The sequence below is a fragment of the Cydia pomonella genome, chromosome 2 (assembly GCF_033807575.1).
Source record: "Cydia pomonella isolate Wapato2018A chromosome 2, ilCydPomo1, whole genome shotgun sequence".
NCBI classification, from domain to species: Eukaryota; Metazoa; Arthropoda; class Insecta; order Lepidoptera; family Tortricidae; genus Cydia; species Cydia pomonella.
Genome location: NC_084704.1, coordinates 9782975 through 9797456, shown reverse-complemented (window position 1 = coordinate 9797456; position 14482 = coordinate 9782975). Strand labels below are relative to the sequence as shown.

General features: G+C 36.4%; 1 protein-coding gene across 1 annotated transcript; it reads left to right on the top strand.

Annotated features, from left to right (window-relative positions):
• Positions 1-10208: 10208 nt before the first annotated feature.
• On the top strand, positions 10209-13467 carry LOC133533814 (deoxyuridine 5'-triphosphate nucleotidohydrolase). Its single transcript, XM_061872870.1, has 3 exons — positions 10209-10511; positions 10614-10750; positions 13179-13467. The coding sequence occupies exons 1-3, from the start codon at positions 10408-10410 to the stop codon at positions 13379-13381; spliced, it is 444 nt and encodes a 147-aa protein (XP_061728854.1). The 5' UTR covers positions 10209-10407; the 3' UTR covers positions 13382-13467.
• Positions 13468-14482: the final 1015 nt, after the last annotated feature.

Sequence of the window (14482 nt, the reverse complement as noted above, 5' to 3'; positions counted from 1 at the left end):
CCCTCGGTAGGGTGCGTAGCTATTATAGTTACCCATAGGTATATACAGTTAATGCCGCTCGCAAAGTGAACCCCAAAACTCTACCGGTCGATCATGCGTAAAGGGCGGAGAAGGGATGGTAATAATGTTCGTCGGTGCTTGAACCCTATTCACTCCTAGCAAATTAGATACACATAAGTATCTGATCACGGAACCTTTATAATATTACTTTTTCATAGTTTAGGTAGTTTATTTATTCTTTACTGACCTCTAGCGTGAGTTATGGGAACGAAAAGTTCCTTGCTGAAGTGCTTCCTGAAATACATTGAGAGAGAACGGGCGGCATTTCCTTGGATCGAAGCGAAAGAAGCTTACAATCACTGTTTTGAATAGTTTCACTAGTAAACCACAACTTTTTATAACAGATTACACTCACATCACTACTGTTGACACAATAATATTTTAAAAGTAACACTATGTAGAATCTTGTAGTAGGAGTAATATTTACATGAGTATTATTGCACTGGTGTTCGTGTGTGAAACTGTAGTAGCGCGACTGGCGGAGTGGCGGCGCGCATGCCGCGAGGGACACGATGTAAATATAAAAATCTCCCCTTCTGGGGGCTCACCCGAATGAATCACTGTAATCCACCAAACTCTCCTGTGTTTGTCAGAGCTTTTTGTTTGAAGTTGGAGCGAGCCCGCGTTCGTATCGTATCGTACACGAATCGTAGCGTCGGTCACCCTTATGATTCAAATTTGAGCGGTATCGAATTATGATGCAAACTTCCGTGTACCTCTTAACGAAATATTGATCGACGCGGTCCCCGTCGTCTGTGGACATTTTTCTTGAAGTGACTAACTTAGAACGAGGATAATCTCCGTATATCGATCGTTCACTATCCTTTAAATGCATAATTCTGAGACCCTCAATGTAGCAGGTAGATGTTTTTTGTAGTGTTTGGGTCGATGGATGTGGATTAGAAGAAAAAAAGGTCCGACGACTACCTATATAACTTTTATTAGATCTGTGTCATCGTCGTTTTTTAATTAAATTGTAGTACAATATCTATCTATAGATAACTATAATTGAATAATCATTGCATGTCGCAAATACATACAAGCCAGTGGGTAACATAATATATTAATATATTAGTATCCCATCAAAAACATTTCATGTATATGTAATTGGCCGCCAAAACTTACTAGCTTTTATTATTACCTATTTTATGCACCGGGCTACGGAAAAGGTGACGAAATTATTAATAATTACTAGTTCTGTGTATTAGTAGACAGAACTAGTATTTAATCTCTTTAATGTTTTTTTTTTTGAGATCCAACAGCTGTGACATTAACATAGAAAAATATAGTAGATACAGGAAGCCAATTATAGGAACTCACAGGTAGTGACATACTACTAAACTAAGATTACGCACTATTGCAACCACATATGTGAACAAAGCGAATACAATTGATACCTAATAAGAATAATGTGGAAGTTCAAAATACTAATAAACTTAGTAACATAATTAAAATTAAATTAAATTATCATTTATTTCGACCATCTGGAATGTATAATGAGGTAAAAGTCTAAGGTAAAAGTATAAATAAGTAAGTAATAAGTCTTCAAGAAGGCGACAACACGCTCACTCCTTTGTTATGTACGCTCACTCATGTATTCCGTGCGTAATTATTGTAATTAATAATTTTCATTGTTAAGGCGCTACGCGCCGTTTTTGTCGAAAAACTGTTACTTTCTAGAGGCCATTTCTCCTAAATGGCTCAAAAAAATATTATGGAAAAAATATTATATGAATGTTTATTTTATGTACAACAATCGCAACATTTGACTTTTTTCCTGAAAATTATAGTTTCACCGTAAAAAAAATTATACGACAGTCCATTTTGCGGCTAACTTTGCTTATTTCTACTAAACAGCTAAATCGATTAAAATTATTTTTAAACTAAAAACAGTGTTTTAACAGGTTCTACAAATACAACATAGCTTTTGTTAATCAGTTAATTTTTTTAAAGAAATCGATCATTTATCACATTTCGTGCGTATGCAGCTCGAAAAAGAAAAGACGTGGCCGTCAGTCGTGTGCCAGCTTTTAGACCAAGAGGCTGTGTCGCTCATCGCTCCGTGCCTTCCTTGCACTATGAATGCTTGTGCATAACCCAAGTGCTATAATATCGGAGTAATTGTGGCCAAAGAATAAATAACTGCAGAGCGCTGATTTAGTTGTAACGCGCTTTAGCGCGCGCAATACGGTGTTGTATGATCTATTATCTATAATGTACCCCACGTATGTTTGAGTTTTTTTCGAACAGACATATTTTGTCATTCATGCCTAAGGACGAGGAGAGCCGACCCCAAATGAAGGGATAAGGCAAGGAAGACGAAGATATTTTGTCATTCAAGTTTTACGTTTTGAATAATGTTCCTTTTCTAAATAGTAAAGAATTGATTTAACATAAGCTACCTATTACGTTGTATTGTATGTATAGTACCTGGTAAAACATTTAGTACATATTTAGTAGTGTAAAGCGGTGGTAGCCGAGTGGATCTGACATCTGACATTCAAACCGGAGGTTGCGGGTTTAAATCCTGGTTCGTACCAATGTGTTTTCGGAACTTATGTATGGAATATTATTTGATATTTACCACTTGCTTTCCGGTGAAAGAAAACATCGTGAGGAATCCTGCATACATCCGCGAAGAATTTCTAAGATGTATATTAACTTTGTGAAGTCCACAACCCGCATTGGGCCAGCGTGGGGACTATAGCCTAAGCTCTCTCGCGCATGAGAGGAGGCGTGCGCCCAAAAGTGGGACGTATGAATTATTATTATTATCTTTATTTATCTTTCATCTTAGGCTAGGTTTTTATAATATGAATATAAAAGTAAAATAAAAAATAATACAAAACACATATAAACATTAAAAAAACCTTACCTATGGTGCCTCCGGGGCGACCTAACAGCGGGGCAGGGCCCAAGCTGACGCAGAGAGAGGAACCGACGCGCTATTATACGCGCCGTGGCCAAGATTACCGCCTTCTGAATCTGACCCTTGATCCAGCCAGCCAGCGAGAGTCTCTCTAGGTGTTGGTCGAACTCGAGACTCTTCGTTATGAGACTGTTCGCTGATACAACTATCGGAACAATGATCGTCGAGGGGTGTGTAATGCTTAAGACGATAGCCGCCGTTTTTGGACGTAAACTCCTACTTTCTAGAGGAAATATCTTCATAACGGTTCAACAAAAAAATATGAATATATATATATATATATTCTGCGTTCTGTGTACAACATTTCTAACGTTTGAGTTTTTTCCTGTGACTTACAGTTTCTCCATAAAAGAAACATTACGACAGGCCGTTTTACGACTAACTTAAAATCACAAATAATTTGTGGTATTCGCTATGTGCATGACTGTCACGCAACCTAGCAGCCGCAAATCTAGGGGAAAACGTCAATTCACTACATCTTATTTCTTATAAAACTACTCCAAAACTAAAAAGTACTGAACGGATTTTCATACGACTTTCATCAATCAATAAAGTGTGGAGTAAAACAAAGTCACTTCGCAGAATACGTTTTAATTTTAAACAATTACGCAACAAAAATATGACACTTGACCATTGGCGAACCTTTTGCCCTACAAGGTCACTTCACAGAATACTTTAATTAAACAGTTTCCCAAACAATATTAAGGTGATTCCTGCTCTCCGCATAAAGGTTATTGAAATATAGAAAAATTAAAAATCGGGAAAAAAATTGGCTGAGGAAAAAAAAATGTATAAATGGGGCGAATGAAATGGTATGATGGTTGAAAAAAAAGTGTATGAAGGAAACCTACTTTACACGCCGAAAATGTAATGGCTCGACTATTGGAGCAGTTTTGGAATTTAGAATATTTATAATTTAAGAAAAATGCGGGTTGCAGACATCTACAGGAATTTAACAAAAGTAAAAAAAGGAGCGTAAGAACACAATAAATTGTTAATAATAGGGTTGCTTCCAATTTTTTGAAACGCTTGTATTACGTTCTATATTAACTAAAAGTTGTCCTAAAATTCGACTATTATACCAAAAACGGCTTTAAATATGTTAAATTAACAAAATATATTTTGACAGATGCTTTCGCGCCCAAAACGCTCTTTGAAAATTGTGTGATGTCACAGTTTACGGTTTGACACATAACTACATACACACGTAGAAGATACGAACCGCCAACTGACATTTGTCATTTGTTGTTTATCGCCTAACTGTCAACATCAACAGTGTCAATCTGAGAGTTGTGACGTCATCAGAATCTTCAATGACGTTTCGAGTTTGGTCACGTGACGTGTGCCAAAAGATATTTTACAGTACATATGGGGCTACTTTATAGCACTAGTGCGAGAAGTAGCATATTATGTTACTGTGTCGAACATTTAAAGGGCCATATGTACTGTAAAACGTTGTACGATACATGTGCGAATAGGTAATTCGCAACTCGTGTCGATTTAAAACACTCCCTTCGGTCGTGTTTTAATTTATCGCCACTCGTTTCGAATTTCCTATTTTTCGCACTTGTATCGTAATGTACTATTAAATTCAATATTTACAAAAATATGGTCATTACAGGTCCCCTAAAAGTAGTTTAACATGTTCTTATAATACAAAAGAATTTATTGGGATACAATTCTGCCCTAAGATTTGTAGATGGAAACTACCCTATTTGTAGAAGGCAAATCAGAATGAAGAAATGGTTAGGATTTTTTATTTTTATTTAGATTGAATATCGATGAAAACTTGAATTCCGTTGCGAATCGGTTAAATTGAGGTCGGCGCTTAATTGTAGCAAACGCCGATGTCACCTGGCGAGCCTCGTGTTAGACGGACCCGGGTCCTCAGCTGGTGGTCTTGTTGGAGCCCTCCCGGAATTTGGGAATCGACGGGAGGGTCAAGAAATTACGTGCCCCTGAGCCTTGGCGGCAAATACGCCACACGTTATTGCACAAGTTGTTGCTTGTGAAAATTCACGTGGCTAGAATTGACTGAAACGCCACTGAGTTTCAAAGAGGAAAACCGGCTAGCGGCCGGCGGCGGCGGCTAGAGGAACACAGGATAGCACTATTACGCCACAAACACTCTTTCGGTGGAACTTTACGCAAATATCTTCCAATACTTTTTAATCAACAAATAAAAAAATGGCAAACAATCAACCAACTTGACTTTGCTCTTTTGCCGCAAATCTTTAGATATGATATGAATTCGGAAATGAATGAAATCTTTTTCTGTCACTTTTTTTCCAAACCAAAAACCTCAATTCCATCTTTCAAAAAAACCTTCCAATTTTCTATTCAAAATCAGCCCCCCTCAAAAGTTACATTCTATTTTCAGCCTGCCATAAATCACATTCAAAATATGCCAAAAAAGGTAAAACAACCTCATTAACGACCAATGTGATACAGCGCCATCTAATCATCAACGCCTGAATTATGAAACCGCAAAGAGAGACAACAGAAAGAGAACTGAGCAAGCTGGCAGCTAGCCACTGGAGAAGTTCAAAAATAAACCGACAGATGTAGGTATATAACTTGTTAAGGTTTTGTGTAAATTGGTTGAAATATAAGGATGTAATTTAAGAAAAACCTAACAGATAGGGATAGTAGGGAACTACCTACGTTTAAATCATAGGCTTTTGTAGGCACGGTTGCTTCTGACTAGACTAAAAACAATCGATTAGGATAAATATATATTAAGTAGATACTATTCGGTTTTGCATCCTTGCTAGATTTATTAAATAGAGTCTTTTTGGAAAGAAAAGAGTCGTGAAATGTATTGAGACCATATATTCCACGACTCTTCTCTTTCTGCACAGACTCTAGTACCTAGGTAAAAATACAGATGTGTGCAATATTTATTAAGAGGCAGCAGGAGTGGTAATTTTTCCATACAAACGTACTCGACTGTTTCCTCCGTGGGTTTTGAAGCTAGAGCAATATTTTTTTCAACATAGATTGTTATTATTAATATCTGTGTCGTACTCTTCAATTACTGGATGAATTTGGAATTAATGTCTTGGTAACATCGTTTAATAAAATACTTATATGATACGGCAGCTCCTTGTGAGTATTGTATTCTTTGTACGGAAGTCCTTCCGGACGATTGGCTTAAGTCCTCCTTCTTGCCAATCCCCAAGAAACCTAACGCTAAAATGTGCAATGAATATAGATTAATCAGTGTAATGAGCCATGTATTAATAGTATTTTATGCAACAGTTGTATAAGAAGGGTCAAAAAAGGCGAGTGGCGTGAGTTACATTGTAAAGGAATACGCCACGAGAATTTTTTGACCTACTTATACAACGTTGCATACAATATTTTTCCTACTAGTCAACAAAAATAAATCTTAATTTAGGTAAACAAATTACAGCAAAAGTATATAGCCAAGACGCGCGAGCATACCTTGTTACGCGCCCGGCCCGCCCCGGGCCGCGGCCGGCCGGTCGGCGACACCTCCTCGTAACTCATGAGGCCCTGGTACTTGCTACTTGCTAAATTAATTATTTGAACAGTTTTTTCTCAATTTTGGCCACCGTAGCCTACGGAGACTAACAAGCAACGCTAAGCGGTCTTCGTAGTCTATGGATGTTGCTATATTACGGGTGTCACATGCGTGTTTCTGACTTATGAAGTAACTATTTTTACTATGCAACCAAATGAATATTTTGTAAGTTGGCATCAATGCACTTAGTTTAAAAATAAAATAGATAAATAAATAAATAAATCTTTATTCACTTAAAAACCTAACACAGTATAGAGTGTCGATATTATACTAGATACAGAGAAAATTATAATTAGGTTTGTAATGGTTTCACCAGGGTCCAGCTTTTGTCTCCCGAACTAGGTCAGAGCCTGTGACTCGGGAGTCAGCGATTCCTCCGCTAAAGGTTACACAGTAGTGGCAGCAGAAATAAAATCTATTATAACAGAGGAAAAAGTGTACAGTACAGTATACCTACAATAAATGTGAAGAAAAAAAAAAAAAAAAAACTGTATTCGTTTTGGTTTTGTTAGGTTGGTAGCCATTAATCGCAGTAACATTATAGCTTATAAAAGCACAAGAGCTTTTATGAGTTTTTTCCTACTCCTCTACTGTTATCTGTCATTTATGCATTCATTAACACGAATATAAGAACATACATAAAAGGTTTCAAAAAAAGTCTATATTGTCTATTCCTCATAAAAGCTCTTGTGCTTTTAATCGCAACTCTAATACAACTCCACACATTTTAAGAATAGATAATACACCAATAGAGAAAGTAGAAAAGTATAGGTATTTGGGCTACTGGCTGAACGAGGACTGGAACATGGAGCAGGAAATACGTGTCAGGTTAGAGAAAGTTAGGTTGCGCGAAACGCCTTTATAAAAATGCAGTCTATATAGGTATACTAATAAGGATATCAACCTAAAGCTTCGTTAGAGACTTGTAAACTGCTTGTAAAGTGTGCCAGTGCTCTTCTACGGCTGCGACTTGGACTCGGAATAAAGCGATGGAAAAGAAAATAGACGCATTTGAAATGTGGCTATATAGGCGCATGTTAAAAATATCCTGGACCGATAGAATTACGAATGTGGAAGTACTTGAAAGTATGAAGAAAAAGTTGGAGGTTGTGGTTACGGTGAAAAAAAAGGAAAATATCTAATTTTGGACTTATATACAGAAATGACAAAATAATATATTACAACTAATATTGGAAGGAAAAATTGATGGCAAGAGGGGAAGAGGATGAAGGAGGTTTAACGTGAATAACGTAGCCATACTGGCAAGAATGGTCAAGAGCGGGAGAGATATGGCAAAGGTGGTCGCCGACGTCCGTTAGGGCATGACAAATAAAGTAGAAGTGTCGGACTGTTTTGCTTTTTTTCGTTTTTGTTTCTTAAGGCACTAGTGCACTTCAAATATGTATTCAAAACTGACATCAATTAGTCTAAAAAGCAAAACAGTCCGACACAGATAATTATAATTTCTTTACCATTTACATCTCAAAATTTAGTTACATTTAGTTAAGTTTTGGAGGAGGAAACAGTGAAGTACGAAACATCGTTTTTTAGATTTTTACGCAGGATTTTTCACCTAACCTAGCGTTGTCCTTATCGCACTAGTTTTAGAGCGCCGCTTCCGCTACACGCTAAAAGAGTGTTTTGCAATTCATCTAAATACGTGATAATTTTTGAATACTATTATTAACAGTTAATAAAATTAAATAAACGTAAAAATTACTCAAGTTACTTTTGTATAAATAAAGTGCTAGAGTCAGACCAAGATAACTCTGCAGCGATTTTTATAGCACAGACGTGCAAGTGTTATTTAAAATTTAAATGTCATAATTTCATAGAAGTGTGATGTTTAAAATAACACTTGCACGTCTGTTATACAAATCGCTGCACAGTTACCTTGGTCTTACTCTATTATATGCATACTACTGTACATCGCACGATTCTTCAGGAAAAAATGTTGCGTAGCTACTATGACTCACATGTGTATACGTGTTCACTGGCCTGCAAGGTTTTATTGTCCAACGTTATTTCTATATTTATTTGCTCAACAGGTCGTGGAGACTTCTCCATCAAGCTGATTTGAACGTTCCTTTACCTTTGTTAGAAACGGCTCAGAAAGTGTTGTTCCTATTTGCCCAGACTACATATGATCGCCTCCCTTCTTGGTGGTAATGTTGTTGCAATCGATGTTATTTGAAATCACGTATTGACCTGCCGGCCTAGCCAAGGTGACAATCGCTATCGCTTCGACAACGAATCGCTTTGTGCCTCTCTATCCGTCTTCCATATTAGTGCGACAGTGACAGTTGCGTTTCGATCGCTACGGAGCGTAAGCGATTTGCACGTTAGCTACGCGGCCTGGGCAGTTAGAGATGACCGGGTGTGTCATAATTTTTTTTTTAATACCACGTCGGTGGCAAACAAGCATACGGCCCGCCGGATGGTAAGCAGTCACCGTAGCCTATGGACGCCGGCAACTCCAGAGGTGTTACATGCGCGTTGCCGACCCTTTAAAAACCTGTACACTCCTTTTTTGAAGAGCCCCATACTGTATACTGTGTAGTTCCATATTATTTATTGTATTTTAGCTCGTTTAGCGAGTTGGGCATGATTAGCGGTGTGTGTTCTCTGAAGAAGGACTATGTCAACACACTATGTCATGTAATATTTACTTCATTGGTGGAATTTGATGATCTTGATACTTGGTAAAGAAAAGTAAATAGAAAAGTCGTGGAAGACTGAATATTAAAGCATTTATCCTGAGAATACCTGCTTATTCTATAACTTATACATAAAATCGAAATCACCGAAAAAAAGTTTCACAAAAACTAAAAAAAAAACGTTTTTCTAAAATATGCACGGTTTTGTGATTCTCACCCGAGTCACCCGGCTTCTGGGGGCCTACCGCGAAAACCGAAATTCGCAAATTGCGGGGATCTTTCTCTTTTACTCCCACTAAGACGTAATTAGAGTGACACAGAAAAATGCCCGCAATTGACGAATTTCGATTTTCCCGGTAGCCGCCCTGTTCGCTCTATCTCGGTTCTAATCACCGCTTTACTTAGGAATGTAATATACATACCTACTTTGGTATATATTTGGAGTGATACTGTGATACACTTGTTTTTAGGCAAAAAGTAATAGAGTGGAATATAGAACCAATACATTCTATGACTCTTCTCTTTCCGCATAGACTTTAAAACTAATATAATTACAATCACAAAATGTAATTGCAAGTAACAATAACAATCTTGCATATTCTAATTTCATATTCGATTTTACTACAATGTTAAGTAAATATAGTCTGTCAAGCCATTTCCGTCAGTAGAAAAAAAGCGGCAAATTTTAAAAAATGCACCGCGTCTTGTTCTACTGACAATCTTGTTTGACCGACAATTATTGTCTGTCAAACAACTTTGTCCGTAGAAAAAGGCGCAAAATTCAAATTCTCTATGGTACGATAACCCTTCACGCCTATTTTTTTCAAATTTGCCGCTTTTTTCTACTGACGGAAAAGGCTTGACAAACTATATTAATTATCCATAATGTTACCAGCTTTTTATTGCGGCATAATGAGGCAAGTTTCCAAAGAGCGATTTTATTTGTTTCTCAAATAGTTTTGTGAGTTTTGACAGCTGTCAAAACGGCGGTGACATTGCAGCTTTGCCGCCAATTTTACTTTGACATTCTTTGTTCACTGTTCAGTTCAGCAACTGTACTGGCTTCTGGTTTTGTATTTTTGTTCGTTATTACTTGAATTTAATACACTGTTTCCAAAAAGCGAATCCGTAGGATTTTAACAAGTTAATATCACCTACTCGTGTCGTTGCAAGTAAAACTGTTGAGGATTTTGAGATTTATAGGATTATTAAAAATGCCCGCTGAAACACACCCAATCCTAAAATTCACACGTCTGAGTGAACATGCTTTCGCTCCTGTACGTGGTTCCGAGAAGGCTGCTGGTTTCGATCTGAAGAGGTACTCTTGTTTTCACTTTAATTGATCATATACATCATTGTTTTATGATATTTTTACACGTGGTAAACGTCCAGTTTTTATTCTTAAAATTCTCTGTTACAGTGCTTATGACTATGTAGTTCCTGCTCGTGGCAAAGAAGTAGTGAAGACTGATTTGCAGCTTGAACTGCCCTCAGGATGTTATGGCAGAGTGGCCCCTCGCTCTGGCCTGGCGGTAAAAAACTTCATTGATGTTGGAGGTATGTTATCGTCCATTAGCTCGTTTTTTTATTTATTTGATTTTCCTATGTAATGTTAATAAAACGGTCACATCATTCTAAGACAGGATAGCCAGGGTGACTCAAACTTTCAATTTCACATACCCCTTTAAATTTCCTAGATAACTATGAACCCCTTCTCAAGTAGTTTTTTCCATGATAACAGTCATGTATGTGCATTTATTAAATGTAATACAGTGGGATCAGTTTATTATGACTCTGCTTATACTGACCTGCCGCTTACTATCACGTAATTACTGTGCAAAGTTTGGTTTTCATAAAAAAATCTTTGTAACAAAGTCGGATAAGATTACTTCGCTTATAGTGACAAATCGCTTGCTATGACCTATTAATCCCATTTTCGTGTAATTCTGACCGGTTATACTGACACATTCACTGGTTTTTGTGGCTGTCACCACTGCAAATCTTTCCCAGCAAAGATGTTTGGTGCGTTCGCAGTGTGTACGTTGTTTTAGTTGTCTCAGTGACATGTTGATTATTGTTACAAGTTTAATAAAACTCATCTCTCACAAAGGAATTTGAGACTAATTTGGAAAACTTAACAAAAATAAGAAGTTGTACAACTATGTGTTATATGATATCCGCTTAGTATGATGTGTTTGTCACTTCCCTTCAATGTCATTATAAGCGGATTCTACTGTATATTGTTTGTAAAAAAATAGTAAAATTAATCAAAACATCAATTCTTATTCCTGAATCAATATTAAAACTCAATAGGCTGAATTCAATTTATGTAAATCAGGCATGGAATATAATATATAGAGAGACTTAGTAGTCAGCTGCAGAGAAAAAGTACTCCCCCAGCATATAAAATTTCTAAGCAAGGGGGTACCTTTTCCCTGCAGCTGACTACAACCATTGCTAAAACGGTCCACATATTATACTGACAGTTATCCTTTCTCCATGAATATACTCCACCCTCAGGTTTCAATATTACCCAATACACAATTTCCCACTATTAAAAAAAGTTGTGATTGGTGAATTTGAGATTTTGCTGACAAACAGAATTTTAACTGTTTGTCAAGCATATTGCATGGCATTACAGTGTTTGTAAAATAGTGTTGCCTGTGGAACAATTCCCATGGGGTCACTTTTGAGCTCTAGTCAGGCTTCTTTAGTAAATATGTATAGTTTGTTGATGTAAACATACAGTTATTAAAATATCTTACAGAATCCTAAAAAAATTAGTATTTACACATTTTCAACAATTTCAACCAAAAATAAATGTAACATTTTGAAAATAAAATGCACAAATTTTAGTAATATAAATAAAAATAGATAAGTTTATTTTTATTTACTTTTATCCAATTCAGTTTTGCAAACTTTATAACTATATGTTAGGGCTAAGACCTACCAATTAAATTTCCCAGATGTGCAAGTTTTTTTTATACTGGCAATTGATTCACGATTTACTGATCTAAGATCAAGAGATCAGAAGAGAGATCTAAAAAGAAGAAGACTAAGCGGATTTGAGGTTAATTATTGTTTAAGTTTAGGTTCAAGTTTGGTTTCATTTTCAACTAAATCAAAAGATATATAGAGTAGATTTCATCAAAATCGGTTAAGCAGTTATTGATTCCAAACCTCCACCTCCCTAAAGGAGAATGATTTTGGGGATAAAAAATGCTATGTTCTAACTATTGCCATACCAAACTTTAACTAAAATAGCTGGAGACTGAGCTTTGCTCGGAAAACATATAAACTCAAAAATGCGCGAAAAATCAATCTAGACATTGATTTTTCGCCCCCGAAACCCCCATTTAACGAATTTCATTATTTTTATTTCTGATCTGTATTTCATGAGCTACAAGTAGGACTAATATTTGCTGTTTGTATTTTGACAAATCATGTATTCCCATTTGTCCTCGCACCACATGACTGCCTCTATACATTAGGTGAGGACAGATGGGAATGATTCACATGAATGCACATATACTTGTGGGGACAATCAATCATATCTGTGGTGGAAATACACCAACTAATTAGAATTGCTTGTATCTTTGCAACTAAAGATATGTGGGTGGCTAGACCATAATTGAAGTTCTGTATTACATTAAAAATTTGCTGAACCTTTAAAATGTAAACTTTGCACATCTGCCTCATCTCAAGCCATGGCTTGCTAAGGGAGTCTAGGTCCTAAACCTAATCTAAACAATTGGTAGGCAGTAGTTTTTACATAAGTTATTATCTATTCTGGTTATCAAATCCAGAGGGGGAAATTTGGGCCTTTTACTGGGATTAGATATGTTTCCTCACAATGTTTTCGTTCACATAACAACCACTGGGCATATGGTTACCAAATTAGTGCAATACATTTTAAGGATCTATTATGTTCTTCATATCCAATATCATGAGTGAAAATTAATTGATGCTTATTTTCTTGTTATAGCTGGGGTGATCGACGAAGACTATAGAGGAAATGTTGGAGTAGTGCTCTTTAATCATTCCGACCAAGATTTTAAGGTGACTAAAGGTGATCGAATTGCACAGTTGATTTGTGAAAGGGTTTACTATCCAGATCTTGTTGAAGTTGGGAGTTTGTCAGAAACAAAGCGAGCCGATGGAGGATTTGGTTCTACAGGAACTCAATAAAATGATAAACTTAAATTTCTTTTTGTGATACTTCTTTTTAATGTTAAAATTATAGATATGTAAGGCATTACATTTAATGCATAAAATGTTTCATTTAATAACCCTGGAACAATATCACAATTTAATTTGTTCAAAATTATGTAAAACACTTGGGAGTTCAACTTTCTGTGGAGGAGTTATCACCTGTGGGAATGCTGAAACAGGTTCCTTGCTTCTCATCAAGAAAGGCTTCAGAAAACTTTTAATTTTATTGTCACTGTGAACATTGAAATCTGACTCTGCTTTTTGCACTTGTTTTTCTACTAGGTCAACATTGCTGGTTAGTTGAACAATAATGTCACCAACTGTGTTAATTTTCTTAGAGAGTATCGTTATATCGCAGCGGTATTTACTAATATCCTCCGAAAGAGCAGATCCACACTCGCTGTTTTTCATCTTGATCATCTGTAAGACACTGGTTAATTCTTCAAGGCGTGTCAACATATTGTCAATCACATCCTGAACTGTCTGGAATCCACTAGAAAGGTCCAGCTTAAAGTAAGCTGCATAATCTTGCACGACTTCTTCGACCATTTTACAATGCTATTTACACTCCGAAATCAGGATAACCGTACTCGAAAAAACTAACAATTTTATCTAACACATCTGTCAAAAGTTTTGACAGTTCCCTGAAAGAAAGCGGAATTAGGTGTAAAACTTTGTTGAATAACTCCATTTTTTTTCTATAAAACCATAGCAAAAGTGAGACTTCTTGCTGCGAAATATACACGACTGCTACCTTCATCACATTAAAGTTCTTGTGAAACAACGTATTTTGAAATATGAGAGGGGCTGACCATGACATTATTTTCTGAACTTCTTGATTGTATTGGTGCTTGAGTACATAGCTTTAGACAAGCATTAGTAATATGCAGTCTATGCAGGTGTCTCAATGTGATGGTATCAATAAAAAGCAATCTTATATAAAGATAAACGATTGTTTATTATTCGTTGTTAGGAAAGGGAAACAAAACTTGACCGGCGGCGGCGCTGTATGCACCTCAACACCAAAGAGCATATAATCACTACCTCAACACCAAGAAAACTTACTGTAAATAAAAA